This window comes from Anguilla anguilla, chromosome 15 (assembly GCF_013347855.1).
Source record: "Anguilla anguilla isolate fAngAng1 chromosome 15, fAngAng1.pri, whole genome shotgun sequence".
Taxonomy (NCBI): Eukaryota; Metazoa; Chordata; class Actinopteri; order Anguilliformes; family Anguillidae; genus Anguilla; species Anguilla anguilla.
In genome coordinates this window covers 30,453,361-30,481,251 of record NC_049215.1, presented here as the reverse complement: position 1 = coordinate 30,481,251, position 27,891 = coordinate 30,453,361, and the positions used below count along the sequence as shown (strand labels likewise).

At 41.7% G+C, this 27,891-nt stretch overlaps 3 protein-coding genes across 6 annotated transcripts in view; all 3 read right to left on the bottom strand.

Annotated features, from left to right (window-relative positions):
- Nucleotides 1–159: 159 nt before the first annotated feature.
- plcxd1 (phosphatidylinositol-specific phospholipase C, X domain containing 1) lies at nucleotides 160–12,628 on the bottom strand. Its single transcript, XM_035394419.1, has 7 exons — nucleotides 11,950–12,628; nucleotides 11,541–11,673; nucleotides 9,246–9,388; nucleotides 5,703–5,831; nucleotides 4,536–4,691; nucleotides 3,676–3,856; nucleotides 160–2,820 (listed from the first exon to the last, which is right to left on the bottom strand). Exons 2-7 carry the CDS (start codon nucleotides 11,656–11,658, stop codon nucleotides 2,576–2,578), a joined length of 972 nt encoding a protein of 323 aa, XP_035250310.1. The 5' UTR covers nucleotides 11,659–11,673; nucleotides 11,950–12,628; the 3' UTR covers nucleotides 160–2,575.
- Nucleotides 12,629–15,952: 3,324 nt separating this feature from the next.
- Nucleotides 15,953–22,034, bottom strand: rgn (regucalcin). 4 transcript variants are annotated; one of them, XM_035394226.1, is made up of 7 exons: nucleotides 22,011–22,034; nucleotides 20,226–20,391; nucleotides 18,939–19,121; nucleotides 18,201–18,416; nucleotides 17,418–17,549; nucleotides 16,281–16,435; nucleotides 15,953–16,092 (listed from the first exon to the last, which is right to left on the bottom strand). In XM_035394226.1, exons 2-7 carry the CDS (start codon nucleotides 20,386–20,388, stop codon nucleotides 16,042–16,044), a joined length of 900 nt encoding a protein of 299 aa, XP_035250117.1. In that variant the 5' UTR covers nucleotides 20,389–20,391; nucleotides 22,011–22,034; the 3' UTR covers nucleotides 15,953–16,041. The 4 variants fall into 4 exon arrangements, with proteins under 4 accessions (XP_035250117.1, XP_035250115.1, XP_035250116.1 ...); XM_035394224.1 differs by lacking the exon at nucleotides 22,011–22,034 and adding an exon at nucleotides 21,215–21,399; XM_035394225.1 differs by lacking the exon at nucleotides 22,011–22,034 and adding an exon at nucleotides 20,960–21,151.
- A 488-nt stretch (nucleotides 22,035–22,522) lies between these two features.
- atp10a (ATPase phospholipid transporting 10A) overlaps nucleotides 22,523–27,891 on the bottom strand; it is a 30,334-nt gene continuing 24,965 nt past the window's right edge. The window contains exon 21 of the mRNA XM_035394220.1: nucleotides 22,523–27,850. Within this exon, the coding sequence (XP_035250111.1) occupies nucleotides 27,463–27,850 (388 nt within the window). The 3' untranslated portion in view covers nucleotides 22,523–27,462. The remainder of the gene's footprint in view (nucleotides 27,851–27,891) is intronic.

Genomic DNA, 27,891 nt, shown 5'->3' with positions numbered 1-27,891 from the left:
ACCCAAACAGATACAGGGAGAACATGCAAACTCCACACAGAAAGGCCCTGATCGGGATGTGAACTAACCTGTTACCAATGTGTCCACCTCTTATAAAACATGTCCCCTTGTTGTGGTTCTGACACAACGTTAGACCAAAACACCAAGGAAACAAAGATGTATGTCATGTGTTCAATGCCAACTTTAATGCAAAACTTCAAAACATTCAGTCATACTTGGGAGACTTGTAAACAACTTTTCCCGAATAACTAGGTCATGCATTGAGGAAGATGCACAGAATTGACTGGGAAAACCATGCAGACTCGGGTCTGATTGTTGGACATTACACATTCAAGGAATTGTGTATCTAAATACAGGCTACAAACATGTTTTCCCAAAAGGTTTTGGCGGTTTTTATACTAAGCATCATTTTCAGAATTCAAAGCGGATATCCGCTCAAGGTCTGTGCAAATGTCCGCACAGATATCCACACAAGAGTCCTTTAAGAGTATTAGGCTTCTTTGTTTATACTGGTATATGTATTATCTTGCTTCATGCAAATTATTTCTTGGTTCACCAGGAAGACACATTTGTGCTCAGTGCAACTAGCTTTGTGCTATTGTGTACGCTGCTGTACTGTTTTGTGCAAAGTGTGCTAATACACTGTGACTGTGAATAAGACTGGATTCCTTCCCCCACGGTTTGTGTCTGTTCAATCACCCATCTAGTTAATACAATTTCCCAAAAACCCTTGTTTTCCTCAAATGAGCTCAAATTCTTCAGCCAGTAAACTGTACACCAGCCCCCTTGTTATAGTTAAAACACAGCCAATTAACTTTGAAATACGTTTAAAATGCCATTTAAAAACCACTGCACATACTGGGCCTTAATTATGAAGTGATCATAGATATACAGTGTAGATATACAACCCTGTTTGTTTATCATAAATATTCACAAGGTAATCACATTCATCGAAAGTGCTAAAAGCACAGGTCTGTTTTCATACATTATTATACTATACGTAAGTATATGTGCTGCACAAACACAGTAAATATACAAATAACTTAATTGTGCCTGACAGTTCATCTGTAAATGAAAATAAGAAGTCATGAAACTCATAAAATAGGACTCTGTGAGCCAAGCTGCATGACAGTCTGTACGCGCTTCCCAGCTTTCCGAATGCGTACAGTAACTCAGACAAATTGTGATGCATGTTTACAAGTAACCAGTACGAGTAAAAACCTGTATTTAACCCGTTAGAAAATTAAAGGGGTGCCCAAACTATGGCATCACAACAAAACACTGCTCCTGTCAATAGTGCCAAGTGCTGGTGGGCGACAGCACAAAATATTTTCCCTGCACACTGCACTGAAGCACACGCACACCGTATCTCAGCTCTGGGTGAAAGTAGTCAGCATTACCGAGAAGACGGAGGCCTCAGTATTTTGGTATATCCCTGGGCGGCAAAAATGATCACCCCCAATGTTTTCCCTGTAACCATTAGTAATTTCAGATTGGCTGAGGTGAGAAGCAGCTAATTTCACAAAAGTTACTTTTGTGAAATATTGTGCATATGAATTCATGGAACTACTACAAACAGTTCTGTCATCCAAAGTCATAATACGAGGCGATGAGGAATAAAAACGTCTAATTATGTTACAATAAAAAGTTTTTACGACTTCTGGGCTTCCTTTTTAAAACTTCTTCACATCAGCCAAAAGGTACTGGCATTAGGGAGTACTGAGTAGGTGTTGATTAACTCTCCTAAGTGCGATTTTAGCCCACTCTACAATGTTATTGTAGAGGCTGATAAAGCCATCGCATATTGTGCTTGAATGTTGAGTGGTGCAGAGTGGAGAGGCACTTGTGTGGAGTGCAGAGGTGTGACCCTAGCAGACCCACATTTCAACTGTTTGAACCGTGGATGAAGGCTCCGGAAGTTTCCGAACAATCATCAACGCCATCACCACGGGAAAGTTGCCATCTCAAAGGGAATTCCCCCATAAAACAGTCTGCGCATAAAACACAGGTCAGTCAGGCAACCTGCAGCCTGCATTCCTGAGCCTTCAGCTGATCCTAATGCTGCCCTCTAGCTGCAGGGGGGACTAACGTGCTCACCCATGTATTTTGGGACCTCCATAACATAAAGATGGGACCAGCTCAAAATTCACATTAGGCATTCCTAATTGAGGAGAAAAATAGTTTAAAAAAAAAATTAAAAAAACTAATGCAAGGACACATTTCCATTAAAAACTAATGCAAGGACACATTTCCATCACAATAAAATGTGTGTATGCAGAGTCAGTAGCAATCATAAATATTCTGTGAAAAAGTGCACATCCAGACTTTACGATTAAATTTGAGCGCATGATAAATTAGGCCCATTATACCTAAAAAATGCATAAATTAAAATCAAAATGCTATTATAATTTAAGTATAAACACACTAGCTAGTTACTGCCCAAAAAAGATGCTGAATTACAATGTTAAATTTTGGGTTTTCATGCTGTAATTCAAAACACGACTGTTCTCTCCATCTACATATAAAGAGTCCAAATGTGAGTCCAAAAGTTCTACGAGTGCAGTCCGAATCAGGGTCACGGTGTCCATTTCAGCAGATTCTCATTGAGTGCAATGACTACTGGCACCAGTTCACTCTCCGTTACAAAATCCCCTGCGATGATGTTGACAGATCCTTGGCTGGAACCTGGAGCCTGGGCCTTGACCCACTCCAGCAGGTCAGGGTACGTGGACATCACCAGGTCCTTCAATGACTCAGTGGGGTGAGAGCAGATGTATTTGAGATCTTCTGTCAGGTTGATACCAGCGACAAAGAACCCCCCTGTGAGAAAACACATAAACAAGCGTCAGTGCTGGGGCGTGGGGCAACGTGTGTGCCCCCCCCCCCCCCCCCAGTATGAGGACTTGTGCAGGATTTGTGTCCCCTACCACAGCTGTAACGCTTGTGTAGACTATTCAACTAGCTTGTCAATGTCATCTAGCAATTTTTTAATTAGGCCTGTAAATTACCTTTAATATTGATTAATTAAAAGTAATTAAAACCCTAAGTAATACCAAGTGTACATAATGGACTGTTACTCTCACATTGAATCTCAACCAGTAACAGCGGCCTTGTATGCAACACAGGTCGTAATAATTTTACCAGGTATCGGGTTATGTTTTAAATGTAAACAAATAGTTCCCGTACAGTTAGCTAGGTTAAGAACATTACATAAAATAATTTTACCAACCAACAATTCAACTTGCTAAGCTACCGCTCTGGCCTTCAGCTTTTTTAATGAATGAAAGGTCTAGCTAATGTTAGCTAGAGCAGCTAGCACCCATCTTGAATTAGCTGTTGCCTGTTCAGTTCAAGTCATTAATGTGTCCTGACCAGGGGGTGTCCAATCGTATCCATGAAGGGCCAGTGTGAGTGCAGGTTTTTGTTTCAGCAATAAAACACTGTATCCTTGATCCTTGACGCCCACGGTCCACACTAACTGGTGACGTAATTAGCATGGCCTGAGATGAGCTGCCAGTCATTTAATTTGGGGCGCAGGCAGGACCACACTCGCTTTGTTCGACCTTGCGTGGAAAGCTCGTCTCGTCCAGTCCGTTCCCGAAACCATTCCATTCCAAATCGCCGTCGCCACGGAAACCGACCCTCAATGCACCCGGGGGTTCCGGCCTCGGTTACCTGGGCGACCGCGTCGCTTCCTGCACTCCAGCTCCTCGACCAGGAGCTCCGCCTTGCACTTGTTGGCCCACCAGTACGGGATGGGGGCCCAGAGCTCGTCGTGGCGGTTCAGGATGGTGTGATCGTACGAGACGATCACTTGGTAACCCAGCTGCCACAGGTGGCCCAGGTGCGTCGGCTCCTGATGGGCGCAAAGGGCGAATCAGACTGGCTCCAGGGTGCCGGGGGTTAGGCAGCCATTATCTTTCACAACAACATTTTACTGGTTTAATAATAAACACCCAGCCTTAGAATCGTCAGATATACATAACGTTAGGCACGTAAGTTTACCCCCTATAACGATGTCTGCTAGTTACATTTTAAAATTCAAAATAAATAAATGACTCAATAAATGAATGAATGAATGAATGAGTGAATACAAAAAATTCAAGAAAAATGTAAAAATAAATTAATGTATCCAGAAATGAATTCATGGATAAAATCTGACAAAATGGTTATGTTTGCATTGATTTCTTGATTCATTCGTCCCTGCATATATTGTTTTCCGTACTTGTTTATTTGCAGAGAACAATAGGAAGTGACAAACACAGATCACCAGCTTACTGAACCCTCCCATACCCTGGCGACACAATCACCAACTGTGCATCACCTAATGGTAGTACTGGCCACAGTCACCACCGTAACTGTCTGGATTCCATCTAAGACCCATGGGGTTCACCCATGCACCAGTGTGGTGCCTTAACAGACTGTGCCACCCAGCATCCTCACAAACATCCACTTTATTGATGAATATTTATCTCGCAAGCTACATGGGAAATCCATTACCAATAAAAATGAACGTGGACCCAGATCAAGCCTACCTTTTTTGGACAGAGCTTCGTAACGAACACATTCTTTATGGTTTCTATGAGCAGGTGGTGCAGCTCCTGGTTTAGGCCCTGGAAGTGGCTGAAGGACAAGATGACCACCTCCCTGGGGTGAGAATCCAGCCACTCTCGAATCTCCTTTAGAACGGTCTGCAAAAACATGAGCATGAAATGGCCTCTGAGACACAGTGTAAATTTTCCTGTAGAACACAGTATGAAAGGGCCTGTAGAACACCATGCTGAAATTTCAGCCAGGAATGAGGTTGCTGGGCAACCCTGCCACAAGACGCTGGCTTCCTGTACTGTGAGTCTGTATCAGGTGGCACTGTAACATAATGGTCGGGGAACTGCGTCTGTAACTGAAAGGTGTTGACTTAATTTCCCAGCCGGTGTGCTGTTGTAGTAACCCTGAGCAAAGCATTTAACCCGAATTGCATCAGTGAAATATCAAGCTATAAATAAATAAATAAATAAATAAATAAATAAATAAATAAATAAATAAATAAATAAATAAATAAATAAATAAATAAATAAATAAATAAATAAATAAATAAATAAATAAATAAATATCTGTGTAATCTGTGAATGCTGCCCTGAATAAAAGGTTCTGAGAAAAGGCTAAAATGTAAATGCACAGCTGTGAGGATAATGCTCTTATTCAGCACTGGAATGTTCCACCAGGGGAGTCTTACGCTTGTATTTCCTCAATCTGGCTCTTAACTGAGCACATTCGGGAACATTTAATATGCCACAATGTATGTGCTGTGTACTATGATGTGCTGCAAAGAAAACTGCATCAGTTTCCCCCGCCACTATTTAAAGCAAGTAGCCGTTTTATTTAATTTATTTCATTTAGAAAATGTCACATAAAAAGCACAGGGATGCTCGTGCATACCGCAGCGTGATAAAAATCCTGGTGCTGTCTGACGAGTAATCCCGTTCGGTTCAGCCATTCTAGAATAACCTCATCGCTTTATCTGATCGCCAGCTGGCTACGAGAGTCTGTGTCCTTATCCAGAATGATCTTTTAAAAAGATCGATTTCACGTCTCTGACCGCGACCGCACCGTCCTGTTTGACCTGTCACAGTCGGTGTCAGGTCAGCGCGTCTCCCCTCACCTCATGCAATACTGCGGGTCCAAGTCCCAGTCCGACTGCTTACCTCCACAGTCAGGGTTGTGTACACCCCGTGGTAGAAGTAGAGGTCATTGGAGTGGTCGTTGGGGCGGTGAGCGATCCTGAGGTCACAGTACCTCACCCCTGCATCCAGCTGCTCCTTTACACTGCATCCCTTTTAAAAAACCAATATGAGCGCAATAGTGCATGTGCATCCATTAAACAGCAATAGTCCATGTGCATTCACTAAACAGCCATAATGCATGTGCATTCATTAAACAGCAATAGTGCATGCGCTTTCACGAAACAGCAATCGTGCATGTGCATTCACTAAAGAGCACTAGTGCATATGTATTCATTAAACAACAATAGGAGCATATGCACTCATTAAAAACAGAAGCACATACATTCATTAAACAACAGAAACATATGTGCTCATTAACAAACAATAGGAGCATATGCATTCATTAAACAATGGGAGCAGGTGTATTCATTAAACAATAGGAGCATATGCATTAACTTTGCCTGTAGGTGCAATTATTTACCAATGATCTACCAAATGACCCTATTCTCAGAGAGGGTTTCTATACACAATCATTGAAGGACTTGCCTTTTAAAATGCATTATATAGCCTTATATATAGTTAATGAGTGTTCCGCGCTATTCATGTGATATACATTAGGATTAAAAATTTATACCCCAGATCACTCAGTGTGCATCTGCTAACTATAATGGTGAGAATAGTGCAATATTTATTTCAATGAACAAAGCAAATTAACCAAAACAATGCATGCACACATGCATGCAAAACAGATGCCACATGCAAAACGTCAATGCAAATCGGGTCAGAAACTTTGGCCTTTTAACCAGTCCCAATCCTCTGTTCGGGGAGTCTGCTGCATGTAGCATGAAGCTAACCTTACCTTTTCTGTTTTGCGGCTGATCAGATTATTTAGACCTTTACATGTTTGCTAATATACTTTCCATATTACTACAACACCGGTTCATTTAAAATTACAATGAAAAATTAATTTCAATATCAAATGAACAGCAATCAAACTGAGTAACAGAGTAGACGACTTTCTTCTAATCTTTTATAATCCGTTTTGCTTTACCACTATCAGGTCTGTCTCGTTTTCACAGTTTCCTCTTTCATAGCAGGAAGGCCAGGTGTATGGACCTCGGCAGACCAACTGTGCAATTAAAGGTACCAGGCATTTAAGAACATAGGTCACTTTATAATGTTGCTAATGCTGTTAGTATATTGAACTGCACTTGTGGTCCACCACTGCTAATTCCAGATGTGCTGTTTTTCCAGGAAGGAAACATTTAATATGTAACCACAGACCTTAAAAGTGGGTTTGGCTATGGGTTCTAATCAGGCCACACACCCATTTAAAACCATGCAAGCCAGACAAACACACACACACACACACACACACACAAACACACACACACACACACACAATGCCAAATATCAACACTGAAATATCAGCACTGAATTAATGAGCAGCAAGTTCAAGGGCATGTTTTTACAGAGGAAATAGTCCTCTGTAAAACATCCATTTGAGCTTGCAGCTCATTAATTCTGAGTGATTCCTTCCCGCTGGTTGAAGACAAAGTGTCTCTCCTCTGGTTAAAGCCATTAGCAGAGGACAGATGACCTTTTTCAGACATTATAGGCCCGATTTAAACCCATATCCAATACGGCCAACAAGCGGAATTCTGTACATATCCAGCATTCATACCGGGATCACATGTCTCATAGTTCTTGTGCTCAGTGTTCCATTCAACCTGACAACCTGCTCTACAACAGGGTGACCCATGACTCCAGCCAGATCATTGTGGGATGTTATTTGTCAGTTGCACGTTGTTGACATGTGAAGCACATGCTGGAGCATTCACATTCAGACCCACTACTGTCAGAATTAGACTCAAACTGCCTCCAGAGAAGGGATATTTTAAATTTATAAAATTACCCGTAACCCATGTCAATTTCTCGCGTTTGGGCCATGATCATAAAATGAGCCACACATTAGATTTGTCAAGAAATCTGATATATATGTTGCATAAAAAATACCAGCATAAATAGGGCCACAGTGTTTCTAGGTAAACTTTCAAAGTATTCGGGAACAAATATTAAACATGCTTTGTTTGATGTCCCTGTACCCCTCAATGGGTTAACAAACAGCAGTTGTTAGTTGAAAGAATTATGACACAACAACCACCAGCAACAAAACACCTACACTCAACGTGCCAAAGAGGCAACAATCCATATAGAATTGCCACAGCAACCACATAACAAAATGACACCTAACAATGAACAATAATGTTTTCATCGCATCATCGTTGTCGTGCAGTGGTTAAGAAAAACAGGCCAAACACATCCATTGCATGTGCCCTATATCTGTTGTGGAAGTATGCTTCTCCTTCATTCTTTTAATGTTTTTACATTTCCTCTTATTAAAGATTGTACTGATCAAGAATATATTTAAATGTATGTGATTATGGGATGATCACTGAAGAACAGTAGGTATTCTGTGTTATGTCTAAGAATTTGTAACTAAGGAAAGACAGTGGCCTCCTTGTACATTGATGCATACTACCTAGAGAATCTTTGAACCCCAGTTGCAGGAGGAAAAATTGTAAACATTTACTTTTAATTTAACATTTAATTTTGTAAGTAACTCCTGTGGGGAGACAGTCTTGTGCAGAAGACCTTTGAGTTGCAAGAGAAGAGAAAGGATACTGACCTAGAAAGAACTGATTTGCTATATCTAGTAAATGTATAGATTATATTCTATTGAAATAAATGAATGAAAATCAAAGTAATAACAGCAACGGTAATGATATAAACATAGTTTGTTAGAACATGGTGGTGTGTATATGAGTAAATATTTCATTTGGATTACAGAATGTAGTGAATGCATTTAAAGTGCATGTACTTTGGAACTGGAAGATTGAACAACTGTTAATCATGAGGACAAATACTTGTTATTCAAGTCATGCATATACATTCCTCTGTAAGTGTGTGTAGTGAAATATCTGTCATTGATTAAAATTGAAGATTATATAATAGTTATTGTTAAACTAACTGGTGAAACATAAGTTTGACCTGGGCTGGGATTTGTTATTTTAAAGGGAAGATACATCAGGGTAGGAGGAGATCTGGTTGTATAAAAAGGATGTAAAACATAATACGAGGAAGCTCTCTATGTGTCTTTATGGTACTGGAGACCTCTTGTAGGCCTACGTACATGAAAAACATTACTGATTGAAGAGAATAAAAAGGTTATTAGAAGAAATCATAATTTCTAGTTTTTATTCTTACATCGCCGACTTACCCACCAAACCTAAGAAGAGGTTTTCCTCCACACTGTTCCCTAGGTTATATTAGTAACTAACCTGCACTCCCTAATGAATTGCAGTGCAGCGCAATTCATTATGCTGTGCACTGCAAATGCACCGCACTGTATTTGCAAGGGAAATGCCCCTGCTTTGGCACCTGCTTTGGCTGACTCTGAGTTGGCACATTGATTAAGGGTCATTACAGGTTTCACTTTCGGCGCCTGCCTGTACCGTTGCCTACCTGCGTAATCGCCCACTTGTAGACAAAGGGGCGAATGAGGGGCTTCATGTACTTGTCCAGCTTGCGTAGCATGTCTGGCTGTGTGAGGTCTACTGGGGACCTGTCGTTCCTATCCAGGCAGTACGTTACAGTGTTGTGGCTTCCTGCAAAACAGAGACACGCTTGTCCACGCACTGGTTCCCAGCATGCCGCATTCTTACAAAAAGGTGTCAAAGCATGCACTCCCAAACTCTTATGAAAAATGATCTAAAAATGTGTAATACTAAATATAACAAGTTGATTTTTAGATATAAAGTGCTCTCCAAAATTATTCACATCCTTCAAAAAGATACACAAAAAAGACAATACAAGTACTGAGCTATTATCACTTTCGAACATGAAACATAATGAAAACGACTTAAATAATTTTCTGAAATAATACATTTATTTCACAAAACTAATGTGTCTAAACCTTGTTTCCGATACTTTGTGATCCCTGCCTTCGCAAGGATAACACTGAAGAGTACAGGGAATCAAGCTATTGGCCATAATGTTTCAGTACTCGCTGCAGTTCACGATTCTTAACAAGAGCCCCAGGAGACACACCCCAGAAGTGTATTTTTGTTGACTGGCTTAATCAAGGCTTTTTTATTTTCTGGCAACCATTCCAAAAAGCCTGTTGCCATGGAGGCGGTGTCTGATAAAATATTTGGAGACTGTATGTGTCCCTAAGATGCACAATGTTTTGTAGATCTTGGAATGAGTCCCTTGGATTTCTTTTGCCTCCCAAACCATGTGACTCACTGCGCGTGGGGGGGAAAAAGCACTTGCGTCCTCAGAGCCTACCTGTATCGTTTGCAGGTCTACCCCAGGTCTACCACTACCAGACAGGTCAACCACAGGTCTACCTCTACCAGACAGGTCTACCACAGGTCTACCACTACCAGACAAGTCTACCACAGGTCTACCTCTACCAGGCAGGTCTACCACAGGTCTACCTCTACCAGGCAGGTCTACCATAGGTCTACCTCTACCAGACAGGTCAACCACAGGTCTACCTCTACCAGGCAGGTCTACCATAGGTCTACCTCTACTAGACAAGTCTACCACAAGTCTACCTCTACCAGACAGGTCAATCACAGGTCTACCTCTACCAGGCAGGTCTACCACAGGTCTACCTCTACCAGGCAGGTCTACCATAGGTCTACCTCTACTAGACAAGTCTACCACAAGTCTACCTCTACCAGACAGGTCAACCACAGGTCTACCTCCACTAACCAGGCAGGTCTACCATAGGTCTACCTCTACCAGGCAGGTCTACCATAGGTCTACCTCTACCAGACAGGTCTTCCTTACTGACGCAAGATTAGAACGTGGTATCTTTAGTCTTTTATTTATTTGTTTCTGACCATCTCCTGACTGTTGGCAGAAGGTCGGCAACCATCTGTCTTGTTTTTCTGAGAGTTCTTTACCTTTCTTCACAATTATGGACAACCCAAAGATTTTACATACAACACATAAGGCCACAGGAGACCAAAATACAGTTCCCCAATAAGACAAACTCAAAAATTTGTCAAAATCCAGTATAAATTGGAAAAAATATATACCTCTTATTGTTTATTATATAAGCTTCTTTGCTCAACTTTATCAAGGGTGTGAATAATTATGGAGGGCACTATATACACACACTATATACCCACACAAACACACACACACACACACACACACTTACCTATGTTGTACAAGCTGTAAAATTTACATTTTTAGAGAAAGGAATGCATAACTAAAATTTATGCAGAATATTTTGCCATTCATTCAACACTATTATTTTATCCCTGCTCCACATTTTACTATTATAATTTTAAAAGATTGTTGTTTCTAAGCAGACGATCCATTGTACTGTGTAATAACAGTGCTACTCTTCATTACATTGATTTTAAGTTTCAGAGATTTTTTTGTTGTTGTTGTTGAAGGGTGAGAAGAGCACCAGTGAAACATACTGTAATATTGACCTTGAGAATAAATTTTGCTGACAGTATTCAGGCATGAAACCAAACACCTCTTTAATGTTCACACCCCCATTTCACTTTTCCTAAAGCCCTAAAGCACTGTCCACAGCACACTTATCTTTCAAGTTCACACACCTAGCTGCATAATTCAGTAATGCGGTCAGTCCCAAAAAGACATAATCGATAACGAAATTCTACAATATAGAAACGGGGCGCCACAAACATACATACGATAATATTCGAATTTTTTAAATCCTAATACGACGCACGATAACAGCACAATACAGATGAGAAACAATCAGTGTACCTGGTATGGCCAAGTTGCAAAGAGGAACGTCCCATAGAGCGCGCGGCAGATGGGACATCCAGTTGTCAGTGGGCAAGTCCCTCAGGGACCCGAAGCCCGTCGTCTCCAACGAGGACATCTCTGTCTATTCAGCCTGATGTATGACAATGTATATTTCGGCTTAGACCAATGCTTCCATGGTATCTCGCAGAATGAATGAATGAATTAATTAATTAATAAATAAATAAATAAATAAATTTCTTTACGTTGCTGGTTAGTTTCTTATGTTAAATCTAGACTAAGGGAATGATCTCGAATTCATTTAATGGTTCGATCTATGTACAATGGCTACTGGCTATAAGTTCACTTTCAGTATATAAAATCATCGTCGATGTTGTTGAAACGTAAAACAGTAAGGCAACATACAAACCCCTTTCAGTGTAATCCGGGTTTTGAGAACGTTGAATACATTCGACCAACAAAGCCTTGTAACAAAGATAAGGCGCTATTTTGACAAAAACTATTGCTCGTCTAAAATGTTGTACTATTAGCTACTGGCTACACATTACCAAACTGCACCTACAGCTTTTTTTAACGTCATGGGCTGCAGTATTTTACTGACCGGCCAGCCCAGTTCCTCTTTGTTATTATTATAGACGGGTTTCACATCTTCAAAAATATCAGAAGGGCGTGTCACATGTGCAAATAGCTCGCTCAGTTTAAATAATCTCCAAAACGTCATCTTGTCAGGTAGGGCCGGCAATGAAACAACATAGAGACATCCACTGCCCGTGTCAGGTTGTACTTGGATGTGTGGTGCTGAAATCCTTCGATGTCGGCTTGAAAGCAAAAGCTAGGATAGTCCGGAAAACTCATCTGCCATGCAAACCATTTCGCCACCCCAAAAAAACAAAACAAACAAACAAAAAATTCTAGTTACTCTGGCATCTCCATCACATAATGAACGACAGAATAGCAAGGTTTATGTTAGGTCGGACATGAAATGTCCTGGTTCTGAGAGCGTGCTATTTTGACACAGCCTACGCTTGAAAGCGTCGCTAGTTCATAGAAGGCGGGGACTCGTATCCGCCTAATCGGCAGATGCTACAGTAAGCAACCCTTTTAAAGAGGCAGTAGAGGGTACAGAGAGTGAGAGAGAGCGGAAGAGAGCGAGTGCGTGTTGTATGCTCATTAACATAAAACTGCATATAAAACTAGCTGCAGACCATATCTATGCGATTTGGATTTTATTACAGGGTGACCAGTGGGCTTTTAAAACGCCGAGACCAACAAAACACATAGCAGCGCTTTCCCCTGGCATTGTTTTTTCGGATCTCTGAAGTTTTAACCGTGCAGTGTAGCCTACCGTGAAAGTGCTTGTTTTCAGACAGGGAAAATAAGACATTTGTGTAAAAATGCCGAACACAAATTTAACTACTGTTACATTTAAACCACTTCCTTTTTTGATTTATGGCCAGTTCCCCCTCGAATATATTTATTATAATTTATTGAACAACAATGTGTTAATATCTTATATACTCACAGGCCTAGTACTTTGAAATAATGACAAAGGTTTGGCAATAGCAGAACCCAATACACACGCAAGGCACGCACAGAGTGGAAACACAAACGTTATCATGTGGAACATTCACTTTTCAATCCATCACTCCCAAGAGAACAATCAGCAGCATAAATTACAAATCTATGTTTAACTCATTGACTGGAGGGATTCCGTACAACAGCTTTTATTCCAATTTTATTGGTCCAATTACCCAATAAGCCAAATACTGTTGATCCAACCCTAGAACATTTTAGTTGCTACAATAGTGCGCATACTATTACAGTTGGTTAAATAAAGACAACACAAATATGCAGTCCAACCTGAAAGATATGATTCTGACAAAGGAAATTCAGAGTTATGGACTGGTCAAACGAACAGAGTATGCAACAACCTGTTTTCAGAGGCAAGAACAATCAACATTATCAACATTTTCAATGGTGACCCATCTAAGATTATAGATGTACCTTACTTAAAGTCTATAAAAAACAGTTATGGGATTATATGTGAGGTTTGTTGAAAAACTGCACAAATTGCAGAATAAAGCACATTGTACCACTTATAAAAATGTGTCTGGTTTTGTCCAGGTGAAAATGTGACAAGCTTTCCCCAAGCAGGCTTTCTTGGTCAACGGCTTTCCGTTTCTCTGTAATCAACACACATAGGCTATGTTCTTAACATAACTTGGTTTGCAATGTTTTAATTTTTAAAATTAAAAAAACATTATACAGTAAATACCAATAATTGGTGCAGATTTTAAATGGTGGACTTCACTTTGAATATTACCATCATGACCATTTCCAACCCCCACTCCTGGAGAGTTCTTATCTCTGAGGTTCTACTGTTAAGTAAATAATTATTTTAATGAGCTAAAATACAGTTTAAGCAGCCTACATCATTTTCAATCAAGACAAATTATCTTTTTATACAGTAAATATAAATTTTTACAGGAGAAACTCAGCAGATCAACAGATCTCCTAAAGATGTTCCTGTGACAGGACAGATGACTTCTCTGAATAATTTAACAATCACGTTTTAGGATGTATTTTTCTGTAAATTGTACACAAGCAAATGTAGATCCTCAAACTAATGCATTTGTTTAAATGCTGATAAAACAATATTTTCTATTACAAAATGCTGGTATTGGTTAATTCATGGCAACAGTGCATTAAGTTATCATTACCATATGAACTTCAATGGATGCTCCACAGATCCAAAGTGAAAGTCAAACTGAGTCAAAATCAAAGCATACTGGCCCATCACAAGTCTTTTCATAATTCACTTTACAGATTTACATTCTGGAGTACTGTGATGTATGACTGTAGTTATATCATACAGTGATTTATGTTTGTAGTTATATTACACAGTGATTTGTCTGTAGTTATATCATCCTTATATCATCCTGTGATTTCTCTCAGTCTGTCATCCATACATCCATCCATCCATCCATCCACCTATGATTTTATCATACTATAATTTCTCTGTCCTCAAGACTCAATACACCAGGGCAGCCCAACCCTGTTCCTGGAGATCTACGATCCTGTAGGTTTTCATTCCAACCCTAACAAAGCACACATCATTCAACAGCTAAAGATCTCACTAAACTGCAAATTAGTAGAATCAGGGGTGCCAAATTATGGTTGAAATGAAAACCTGCAGGAGCAGGACAGTAGAGTTCCAGGAATATGGTTGGGCAGCTCGGCAAAACACAGTACCAACACCAAGTGCAATTATAATTTTAAACAAAACACAGAAGTATGGGGCAAATGCACAAAAAGTTAAGTGTGATGCTGAATCTAATTGAAATGCACATTTTCTGGTGAACTACAACTCAATGATTGGCTTAAGCGTGCTGAGCACATTTTTAAAGAATACGTGGAAGCACTCTGGTTTATTTGCTTTTTACCGTAGATAAAACATGGCCCTGCATTAAAATCTGAAATTGACCTGTTTTGGCTGGAAAAATAAACAGAAATTTGCTAGCACTAGCACTCAGACTAGCACTAGGGTGCAGACATCTTGGAACAAGCTAGGCTGTGATGTCACTACGTTGGTTTGTCTCAGCTGCGCAAGCCGTTCCTGTTGCTAGACTGCGGACTTTCAGTGAGCTCAACAACAAGATAATTTGCCCTTCATCATCAGTCTTGTCTCATCTTGTCACTACATGTGCTAAACAGCCCAAAGGGTCTGTGTGTGACACCATGGCTCAACCGTCAGGATAGACTGTAACCGAAAGGTCGCAGGTTCAATTCCCGGGTAAGGACACTGCCGTTGTACCCTTGAGCAAGGTACTTAACCGAAATTGCTTCAGTATATATCCAGCTGTATAAATGGATACAATGTAAAAGTTGTGTAAGTCGCTCTGGATAAGAGCGTCTGCTAAATGCCTGTAATGTAATATGCTTGCCCTGGCTGTCGAGAACCTGACAAGTCCTGCTGAAAGCAGAGGGGCTAAGGCCAGTACAGCGCAACTCTCTTTGCACTGCGATTTTACGGTCTGGTCAAAACTGACAGTCTAGCGAAAGTATTTGGCTTCTAAATACCAAATGTATGACTGAACACAGCACAGCAGTGGAATAATAGACAAGGATCCTCTATGTCCGTATACAGCTGAATACTGTTGCCAGTTGGGCCTTAGTAATGGTATCATTTACACGCCATTAACACTGGGTGAATTAGCAACATCAGTGCCAGTCCCAACACACCTGCTTTAGGTGTCATGATCATTATATAATCATTTTAAATGTGACAGAAAATTACCATTTTAGCAGCTAGACACCAAGGTTTTGTGCATCTACCTCTTTCCCAATTTGATTTGGATTTTGAACTGTGGTTTGGCAACACCGTGAGATCACCATGAAATGGTGAGACATTCATGGGAAGGAAAATTTATTTTGACGTGTCGTCTCCTATCATTTAGCGTAGATCGATCACAGACAGATTTCACAGTCGCCGTTCACCGGTTTACCCAGCAAACGCGTTTGAGGGAATCCCTTTCACACCCAATCCAGTGATCTGTAGGAAAAAAAAGAACATTTCAAACATTTCTCATCTGAATCCATGGATAAATTCACATTTTGATATTAATTGTTAACACTGACGATGCAAACATGGGATAAACCGTCCTTCATAGCCACATGATGCACAATGTAACAGATCAATTTTCTCAGAAATGAATTGAATGCAGTCCAGTCATCGTTTACCCTGAATACGCATCCTGTTTGAGGTTGTTTTGCCAGGTAGTCCTGGTCCATTCCCTTGTAAGCAGATGTGACATACAGGTCAGAGTAGTCCCTTCCGCCAAAGCAGCAGGAAGTGGTTTTATCCACAGGCAACTTCACCGTCTGCATACGTGTGCCTGAAAAATGCACTTCAGGAATTTAGCAGACGCCCTTATCCAGAGTGACGTACACAGCTTACATTCTTTACATTTAGGGCTGGTTTCACACACACAGGTTAAGCTTAGTCCTGGACTAGACTGAGTTTTGTTTGGAGAATCTACATTCAAAACTGAATTTTATTTAGGACAAGGTTTAATACAGTTGTGTCTGTAAAACAGGCCCATAGTGTATTTATATAGGTGGATATGTACTGAAACAATATTCAGCTTTCATCAGCTTTGACACGCACGCATGCACATGCACACACACACACACACACACACACACACACAGGCACAGTCACTCAGTCGCTCTCTCTCACACACACACAGATATACATGTATGCACACTAGTACACATAGACACCCACGGATATACATATATGCACACACAAACACACACACACACACACACACACACAGGCACAGTCACTCAGTCGCTCTCTCTCACACACACACAGATATACATGTACACTAGTACACATAGACACACACGAATATACATATATTCACACACACACACACACACACACACACACACACACACGAACAAACACGCACACAGATTTACATGCATACACACACACACACACAGATTTACATGCACACACAAACACAAACACGCACACACAAACACAAACACTTACACACAGACATACATACATGCGCACACACACACACACACACGCACACAGATTTACATGCACACACAAACACACACACACACACACACACGCACACAGATTTACATGCGCACACACACACACACACACACACACACACACACACGCACACACACACACACGCACACAGATTTACATGCGCACACGCACACACACACACACACACACACACACACACACACACACACACACGCACACAGATTTACATGCGCACACACACACACACACACTTACACACAGATATACATGTATGCGCACACACACACACACACACACACCTGTCTGCGGGTCGATGCGGACCACTCTCCCGCCATTGTAGCAGGCCACCCACAGCTTCCCTTCCGAGTCGATGCACATGCCATCTGGGATTCCCTCGTCCTCCTCCAGGGCGTAGACCCTCCGACGGTTACCTTCACAGACCGCTCGTGAGAAACACAACCGCTATTCCCTCTCTCTGACCAATCAGAAAGGCGCACACCCCCTCGTGTCACTTTCACCAAATCCCACTGTCATCAATGCCAACCAGTTTTAATTATCATAAAATCCCTTTTTCTTTTTTTTTTTCTTTTTTTCTTTTTTTAAAGCATCTTGCCTGATTTAATTTCTTCCAGTTGTAATTACAGGCCTACGTCTCTGCTGTAACTTCCCCCATCATTTTGGGACATCATTCCAAGTGAATGCTGGTGGCCTCTATATGTTTTCAGCACTGGCATGATTCACACTCACAGTTCAGCATCAGGCTACATCACTACGCTGAATGGTGTCCTAGCATGAGCCCACAGGTAGAACCCATGACACCCATCTTCTGAACACAGATATACAAATACATATTAATATACCATTCAAGATCGGGTTGTAGTGACTGGACATTGTATTCTGTCAGCACATAAGCAAAAGAGGTGGCATACAGAAGAATTTTGCAGTTGTGGGTATCGGCTGAAATAACCTTAAGTGAGTACACACTATAAATAAGGCATAAGGTCCTTGAAGAAATGTGTTTGGCTGCAGCAGTAATTAAGTAAATGATATGCTTTTTAATGCAAAATGTAGTCTCTACTCACAGATACTTCCTGTCTGTATGTCATAGTCAAAGGCTTCCACCATGAAGGACAAGCTGTCGATGTAGTAGAAGATTTTGTGATCGGTGGACCAGTCCAGGCCATTGGAGATGTCCACCTGGTCAAAGTGTTTAACCACGGTGTGGTCTGAGTGAAGCGTGTACAGGGAGCCCTGCTTCCTCTCCAACACCGCAGGCCGCACTTCCAAAGCCATGGTACCTGGGCAGATTACACACACACACACACACACATTTATAACACACACACATATAACAAACACACATACACACACATATAATGCCCACACACAGCATAAAGGAGAATTTAAGAATAATTTAAAAGGCCATCTTATTTCACCACTATGCCAACTGCATCAAGCCTACATCACAAAATCAACCTAGACAGGATTTACCAAGCATTTACAGCGGGGAAAATGAAATAACCCACCGTCCCAAAAAATAAATCAATCAAACTGAAGTGTTTGAGAAGTTTCTTCCCAATGGAGCTTTTTTCACCTGACTTGCAGTTTTTAGAGCAGTTCAGGCTAGGTCTTTCCCAAGTTCCTATCTTATATTTTTCTGTGAAGTGGCATTTTATCCGTAAAAACGGTTACACAGAGGCAACTGAACTGAATTTAAACTACCCCCCTAACAGGAAACAATCACGCCAGGGAGAGAACCCTTGTGTATTAAGCATACAAGTAAAAAGTATTGCAGTTGAAGTTTCACTTCATCTCTTCACCTGCAAAAAACCTGCCAGCCGGGTCCACTTTGCCATCGTTGAAGCGGTTGTTGGGCTTGTCGCCGTCCACATGGGCAATCGTTGTGGAAGTCTTCTTCTCCCAATCCACCGCAGCAAAGCGAGTTCCCTCTGCCATGACATATCCACCGGACCTCCGCGGGACTACAGCACCCACACACCTCTCTGCCGGGTGAACGTTACGGGCTTGTATCAGACGCTCTTTCCCAGAGCAAGTTACACAACCTTTTTCATTGCAACATAGTGTCCATTTATACGGATGGATGAACTGAAGTAAATCAGCTATGGAATCTTGTCCAATGATACAATAGCAGTGTCCTACCGGGGAATCAAACCTGCGACCATTTAGGTTACTAGCCCAGTTCCCTAACTATTGTACAGCACTGAACCCCATGTATTTTGATAAGTTTTCTATTTCTTTCAGGGTTTTTTTTTTGTTTGTTTGTTATAATTTTTGCACAAGTCCCATTTAGATTCAAAAAGGATGATTTCCCCCACATTCCCAGTTCAGTGAACCCCTCATTGCCAAATCCCAGTGCAAGCTCCACTGGATTTGAGGTGGCGTTTTAGGAAGAGATACCTGGCCAAAGCCCCTCTTAGCTCTGACAGTCCCGTCAGCTTAATGACACGTATAGGGTAGTACGTTCATTTCACTGCATCTTGAGAAATAATTCAGCATTTTCTGTGCTTTGTACATCTGCTGACTGAACTACTCTTTAAATGTAATATGACAGCAAAATGCCACTGTGACTTCCCTTAGAGAAATATAATTATTGGGCCAATAGCCTTTCTATTGCCGGGTCTGTTTAGCCATTTTGGCTAACACACAGGCTTACACAAACGCTTCACCTACTATGCCATAACCTTGCTGGACTTTCTCATTACATAAATAGAGGTTAGAATGTATGATTCTAAATTACTAAATAAAGAGGCCATTGCAATAAGATTTGTTTTAGTATTACATGCTCTTTTCAAATACAGAATCGCATGGTATCTTTGTTTAAATGACTGGCAAATGACCCCAAAAATTCTACCAACAATCTATTTCTAAAATTGTAAATGTAAAAATACATTCACAAAATAGCCTAACGGTGTTATTACGTTCCCCCTCTGTATTCTCTGCAGATGTTTCTAAGCCCATGTAATAACATTCTGCCCATCCCGTCTTAACACTAAGCAGAAATTCAAGAATACACTCATAAACTAACGTGCTGAGATAGAAACTGGGGGGGGGGGAAACTCTGCCTTCAGTCCTTGAGCACAACTCACCCGTTGTCATACTCTCGGTCTGCTTAGTTTCGGGGTTCCACCTGCTGATCCGTTGGCCTGTGATGTCAACAAAAAGCAGCGTTCCATCCTTCTCTTCCCAAACCGGGCCCTCGCCGATCGAACTCCTCTCGTCAATCACGCACTCTACTTTGATGGACGACATTTTCTGCAACAGCGATTTGCTTCATTTAGCAGAGTTACCGCAAGCTCTTCAACACAATTTCACTCATTATGCTACCCGTTACCTCTCATATTCTGAAATAATTATGCTCGTTTAAATGGCAATGAATCTCAATGCATTTATCACATACACACGCACGCATCTAACGGAATCGAGATGTCTGCGAACTAATACAGTAACACTGTGAAAAAAGCATGAACCAGTTCCAGTGGCATGCCTGCATTTTGTGCGCAAGGAAAAAAACTGTTCTTTAGGTTGCTCTATACTCATTGACAACTAACCGAAATAAATTACTTTAAACTCGACATGTGATTAGTAAGTGTATTCATCTACCGTTAACATGTCCACCATAACCTTGTGTATGCATGTCACATGATTGGCCACCGGAAATTCTAAGCGGCTCTCTTTCCAGTGGAACGCACCCATTAACGATACCGCTGCATGTGCGTTTGCAAGTGGAATCAGACAGATGTGACTCTACCTAACCAAAGTAGAACTCCAGTATAATTCAGATTAAAGCAGGGTTCACTTAAATAGAAAAACATACACTCACTGAAATTAACACACTTGAAACACACTTTCGTCGGTCTGTCCTCAGAGTTTTGTTTGCAATTGTTTTGCAATTGTCAGGTTATTCACCATCCATTGAACAATCAACTTTATTTTTCTGTATGGTAATCACAACGCATAGACCTACAAGTTTTGCGCCATTCTTAGTTACAATGAAACAATTTCTGCACAAACTGTCAAAGTTTGTTGCATTTCTATACACTCGCGACGCTTGACGCAGTCTGAACAGACGAATTACCTGTTCTTCACGGAGGGTGACCTGCTACGAATAATATTCCGGCCAGATTGTCTGTCTTTATAATACGTAATGTTGGCAGTTAACTGTACCCTGTAGCCTACATGCGAAATGAACTTTGTGCTGAAATTCAGCAAATTGAGCTTTTCAAACAATACCCTGTGCTTCTAGCGCCCCCGTCGTCTACTGGCATGAATGTAAAAACAACTCAGCAAAAATTCTACCCATGAATAGGGCAGAGGCATTTCTACAAAGATTTTTCAACAAATGACTTTAAACTCCTGGCATGCAGGGAAAAACGTGTCAGTGACAAATATCCGCAGTCACATATCCGCGTATCAGGATCATAAGCTATTGAACATTAGAAGGAAAAATACAAGTTTATTGAAATTAATGACTTATTCAAGCAAGTCATTTTTCCGAAACTCTATCAGTAAAGTGTCTAGGAGTGACTTCAATATTGCACATGCAGTAGAGTAGGCTACACTGTATGAGGTTGGTATCTACAATAGACAATCTAGTCTGACTAAATCCTGCCTTAAAGACAACACACGAATCATTACAATCCTTGGCTCGGTGGATTTGGTCAGGCAAGATATAACAGGCTTTCTTCCATTGTTCAAGGTTAAGTCCTAAAGCAGTAAGATCACAGGTACGTGACGTGTCAAGGAGCAATGCGCTTTTGTTCCGCACGTAAGATTGAACAGTAACGAACGTTGCTTCCCCCTGGTGGTCATAGTGGTAATATCCAACAAAAACCCGCCACACGTCATCGTCTATATTCTGTCTATGGTCATACCTTCCTTGGTTCTTGACATGATGTCACGGCTCCAGTTTCTTTCCGCTATGGACACAGTAGGCTACTGTTATTTTTTTTTATACCAGCTTCGCAGGCTTACGGAGTAGATGGAGATAGAGTAGATTCTGGGCAGATGTGTGGGCACACACATTTGAATCTGTTGAATAACAAAAAAGATGTTTACACTGATTCACTCAAGAGTAAATTTATATTTTGTCATATTTATATTATAAAGGCCATATCAGCTGTTTTTCAGATAACCGTATCAAGGGAGAGTACTATTTCTAAGCAGACAGATTCCTGCCAAAATTCACAGTAGGCATAGGCAGGAATTTTGTTTTTCCACTGGGATGGCAAAGACTTTTAATTTTTGGGTAAGTCACTGCAAGAAATGCTTTAGCTGGACATTCCATCAAAGAACACCAATGCATTACTTTATATTCACAAGCGCACAACCTAATGCCAGTGTTTAACTTAAAGTAAAAACTATAAGAAATATCACTTACACAAAATTATAATTATGGCTTACAAGTTTATTTGCAATCAACCCAACATATTTAGCCAGGAACAGAAGCACTTACTCAACAGCAATTGAATAAAGGTTGTGACACACCTGTCGGACTTCCATAGCATAATTCATTTTTTAAATTTATTTATATTTTTTTGCGATGGTCTTGATGAGACAGTACTGGTGGAGAGCTAAGCTGCACGTATTAGGGAAGTCACCAGCTGAGTTGCCTGTGGGAGAGTTTCAGGCTACACAATGACACGCCACTCCTGGAGTTTAGAGTTCTTTGAAGGCGAGCCGTGTACACAGGAAGCCGCTTGGTGTCACGCCCTGTGACAAGGCAAAGAATGTAACCTTTCAAAAAAAAAAAAAAAAAAAAAGCTGATTTTTCAGTCTCAAAAAAATATATAAAAATAAATACTTTTTTTTTTTTTTTTTTAAAAACCTTTGAATGTTTTTGACACTCCTTAGTAGGAAGTCAAACCCAGCTCAGGGGACCACTTAACTGGGGTTTTCTGCACAAACACAGGCCTAGTGTTCCTGAAGTCTGTCCCAAAGCTGACAACGCGTGAAATTAAAAATTCTTATGAAATATTACACTTTTACTATATGCATAATCATGATCCTCCATCCTCTTATCCTAGGGGGCAGAGGTCTGAATCCTGTAACAGGTAGAATATTGATCCTATCCCTCTCCTTAATTGACTCGCCATAGAAGCATTAAAAGCTCTCTCTCAACAGACCCTACAGCCAGGACTTGTACATTGCAAATGAGTCGGAGTTTAAGTCCAGCTTAAATCTCATCACTGGTATTCAGTCTCTAACTATTAATAATGAAATTATGTATCACCATTTTCTTTTTCCTGGAATTTACATAGTTCAAATTTCTGCTTAATGTCTGCAAGACCATAAGCAGACGACGCTGGTAGTCTAAAAGATCCAATCAACTGGAGCCATCCCTCTGGCTCCACCCCCACATGGTTACTGTTGCCATGTCAGGCATCTTTATCAGAAATGGAAAGTGGAGAGGAATGGAAATGGTGGGAAGGGACTGTATCCTATCCTTTTCAGTAAGGACCTACATTTAATGAATATACAATAGAACATATCTGATTGACAGAAATTATAAAATGACTTGGTAAAAAAAAAAAAATTCCAGAGTTAAAACTACCGTTGATATCGGTGAACCCTCAGTGAAACATTAATGTTAAAACAGTCCAAGCTCACATTCAAAGAGAAATACACAGTATTCAAATTAAGGTGGAACAACAAATGCAAAGGGGAGAGATTGACAATGCCCATAGCTTATCAATGTTCAGGCATCTCTTTCTAGTTACATATATAATCAATATTAGCATTAGCATAATAATGAGCATGTAACCATCAGCATTGGTAAACACCAATCTTAAGTAGAATCTCACAACTGTCTTTCATCATTACAGATGCAAGTTATTCAAAATGATCCAAAAGTAGCTGGGAAACAACAGAGATCCAGTAATTTGGCACTGCAACATCCCATTTGGTCCTTTCAGCCATAACATTACCTCAAGATTCAGTCAAAACAAAATTCAGCATAATTCAGCACAGGTCAATCCAAATGGTAAACTTTCCCTCCCACAAGCCAGCTGTGATCTCAGGTCTATATTCAGACAACCTGATGATGTGATCTTAAAATATCTCACAGTAGATCCAGCTGTGATCTTAAGTCAGGTCTGTATTCAGACAGACAACTTGATGATGTGATCTTAAAATATCTCACAGTAATATTAAATATGATTAGGCGTTATGGACTATAAAACCTGTCTACTGTGAGGAAAAACACATAAAACTGGAACCGCGTGAGCTTCCATAGGGGAGACAGTGAACCTAATTTGTAGTTCTTAAATTCCCCAGGACCACCATCCTTTGTAAGACACCTACCCAATACATACGGAACTGTTGGATCAAAATGAACCGTTAATTAAGTCATTTTGATAGCAAAAGGATGTTTACAAAGGACTGAGTGAAATTTGCAGCAGAGAAAAAAAAAAGCAGTCATTGGCTTTTCCTCTCTCATTCCATTCACTCAGTCCTAAACACAGTACTGGTAGTGTGCTGTTGAAATGGAGTAAAGACACCCATCTGAATTCAGAGGAAAAAATGCTGCCCAATTTGTTCTAGAAAAGGTTTTTTTTTTTTGGTGCTTCAGACAGGATTCTGTCAAGATCATTCGGTCAGCACAAGCACCACCGGCAGTGCTGAACAGTCACTGGTGGAACAGACTGCGTGTGCAGCCAATAAGAGGAGTGCGCGGTGAAACAGGGACAATCCCACCAACCGCACCCTTCCATCCCTGGACAGCACAGTGAGCCGTCTGTGTGTGCCACCCGACAGGGCCTCAGTCACACTTCAGCGTTTCCTGTTGGCTGGTGTCCATTCTGGAGTTTTTCCCCATAAGAAAACATTTCTCGCATTCATTTCTTTGGCCTTTTTCTGTGACGTCACAGCTTCTGTGACTTGGCTTCTTTGGCGGACAAAACCTGGTAAGAGGTTTCCTAGCAACGGCAGCCACCCCCAAAATAAAAAAAAAGAGAGAAACTTGAACATCAGCCAATGCTGAAGCATACTAATGGCTCAGTGAAGCTAACCAGCGCTAGACCAAATTGTTGACCCCACTGGAATTACAATAACCCATACAGCATGGAGATAACATGGGGTTGACCATTACTGTCTGACCATGATCATTATTGCTTATGCCTAGGGGGTGGGGATTTTCCAACGGAAAAATATTCCTGGTCCACAAACCAACCACAGAGGACATGATGTGGTTCAGGCTTAGACGTGTGGGGTTTAGAAGCAGCATTACATAGGTGCCTCGCGGGTTTAGCAACCGGCAGACACGACGAAGTGCGGACCCTAATTACTCCAGCACACGTTACCCAGCGCCACAATTACACAGTAGGCCAATATGACCTCAGTGTGCAAAACTACAGCTGGAGGATATCCTGGGGTCGCCAAAGACCAACCCAACCACTGACCCAGCGATCAGAAGGACAGAAGCCTATTATTGGCCAGCTGGGTCACATTTGTCAGGTGGATTAGAATGGCAACACAATTTTAAAAGAACCCAGGAAACCTGGCTTGTGTACATAAAAACATAAAATAAATGGATATATAAAAATAAAAACAGAACAGTATGTTTGGTAATTAGCATTGCCACATAGCTTGTGCTCCTATAGTAAACACAGTGACCGTTAAAAGAAATCAGTCACCGTTTCCTGCAAAAGATTTTTGGCTGCTGGCTAAACTGATTTGATTAATTTGTTCATTAATGACAGACCATGATATGCTCCAGTGACCTTCAATGGTGCATAAACACAACGTTACCTCAGTGTGTGCAGACTTACACAGGTGTGTGTGCTGTAATATCTCCAGTTGTTTTGCACATGCTCATTTTATCTTCTGATGCAATCCAGTGATGACGCAGAACTGGCAGCAGAACAGTACTGTGAATAATCTAACAACAACAGTTACTGCATCTATTTAACGGGCCACCTGACGGGCTTTCTCCACAGTCCTCCAGAATGTGGCCTATAATGTCCGGACATGTCCAGCTTACGGACTCATTGGGGAAGAGGACACTGAACTAAAACACATCGTGAAGGCGTCCTTTGCTTGATAAGAAGGGGCACTGTCCCATTTGCTTACACCGAGTTTGAAACTCAACAGGTGAAGAGGCATTTGCAAGTTATTAACGCCTAATGACTAGAAACACTCTTTCTGCCACAGGCACATAGACAAACCACAAGTAAAGCTAAACAGTCAGCTCTCGTGAAGCACCACAAAACTGCATCTGGATTAACAAGCGATGGCATCTCATACTCCGTCCAATCCCCTGTCAGACAGAAGCGGTGATGCCATGCTCGAGCCACAACCAATGCCACCTAACCCTTTAAGATGTCAAATCACAAATATGCAATTAGACTGTTCTCAACTGGCCCGTCCAGTGTACTCCTGCCTCTTAACCAACGCACGCCGGGTATAGGCTCCAGCACCCCCCGCGACCCTGCCCAGGATAAGCGGGTATAGATAACGGAAGGATGGATGGATGTTCTTAACCGAACGTTCTCATGCTGATGTAATAATCACTACTGGTAACTGAGAGCAATGGAGTTCTAGAACACTGACTTAGGAAGAGCATTCCAAAAAAATAACTAAAGCACACCGTGACCTGTCACACATGATCAATTACTCAAACTTGCATCATAGACATTTATGATTAGCAAAAAATCCATATAATTTACTTCTTTATAAAAGCATCCATGCATAAATAGTCATACATTTATTTAGATGCTCTATATACACACAACAGGACGAGCTAATTAAATGCCTAGTCATAAGTCATAAGCATCACCAGTGATATTCTGCATAGGATAAATCTGAATAAAACCATTAAAAAATATTAACCGACAGCAAAAACACAAAAAAACAACCTCTCGTCAAAACCACTAACATTTCCTCAAGAAATATACAGTGTGCTTTATCCGATCCATCCAGCTGAATAAGGCTCTTTACATTTTAGAGATGACACATATATATACATATAGTACCTATTTATAGCTTTATGCAACTAGGGTTGGGTTGGGCAGGGTTTCCCTCCTGAAAGGGTGGGAGTTCCCCATGAACGTGCAAATCTGAACAGCGTTGGGGGAGATCAGAGATCATAAGAGCGTTGTTGTGAGGAGGCCCTCTCTGTGGGGGTAAAGGGCGTCCGTCTCCGCGCAGTCTGGCGCGTTTGGGGCGTGACGCCCTTCCCCTCGTCCCGCCCGCTGCGGGTCACACGCAGACAGGGCCCTCAGAGGCACCCCGTCCCGCTCAGGGAAGGGCGGCGGGGGCGTCCAGTTCAGCCCCCGGAAGTCTGGGGGGTCCAGGGCGGGGTCCGGGGCGGGGTCCGGCCGAGGGGAGCTACGGGACGGGGGGGGTCCGAGCAGGGCTGGGGGGCTCCGCGGGGCGGGGCGCGCTTTTGTCCAGAGAGGCGGCCGGTGCGGGCCGGTCGGGGCCCCCCTCTTTACTGTCCGACACTCGGGGGGTGCAGCAGCCCGGCCTCAGCTGGTCTATGGGCTGCTTGGAGTCGTTGGGGCTGCCCCACGTCGGGCAGGGGTGGGACTGCGGGGCGCTGGGGGCGTACTCCTTCGGGAAGGGCCCGGGGAAGGGGTACGGGGGGACGCGGGCTCCGCACATGGACCGCTGGCTCAGGAAGCTTCCGCGGGATTCCGGGGAGAGCTTGTCCAGCTGCCGGCCGACCTGTACCAGGCTGGGGAACAGGGAGCCCTGGCAGGCCCTGTAGAAGTATCTGAGACAAGCAGAGCAGAGCGCCCACGCTCAGAGACGTCC

Coding starts and splice junctions, on each gene's coding strand:
- plcxd1 (XM_035394419.1), bottom strand. CDS start 11,658: ATGTCCTCGTTGGAGACGACGGGCTTCGGGTCCCTGAGGGACTTGCCC. Junction 4,692..5,702: donor ACACAACCCTGACTGTGGAG/GTAAGCAGTCGG, acceptor ATGTTTTTGCAG/ACCGTTCTAAAGGAGATTCG. Junction 2,821..3,675: donor GAAGCGACGCGGTCGCCCAG/GTAACCGAGGCC, acceptor GTTTTCTCACAG/GGGGGTTCTTTGTCGCTGGT.
- rgn (XM_035394223.1), bottom strand. Junction 19,122..20,225: donor GACCGAGAGTATGACAACGG/GTGAGTTGTGCT, acceptor TTCACCCGGCAG/AGAGGTGTGTGGGTGCTGTA. Junction 18,417..18,938: donor GGCTGGCAGGTTTTTTGCAG/GTGAAGAGATGA, acceptor TAATCTGCCCAG/GTACCATGGCTTTGGAAGTG.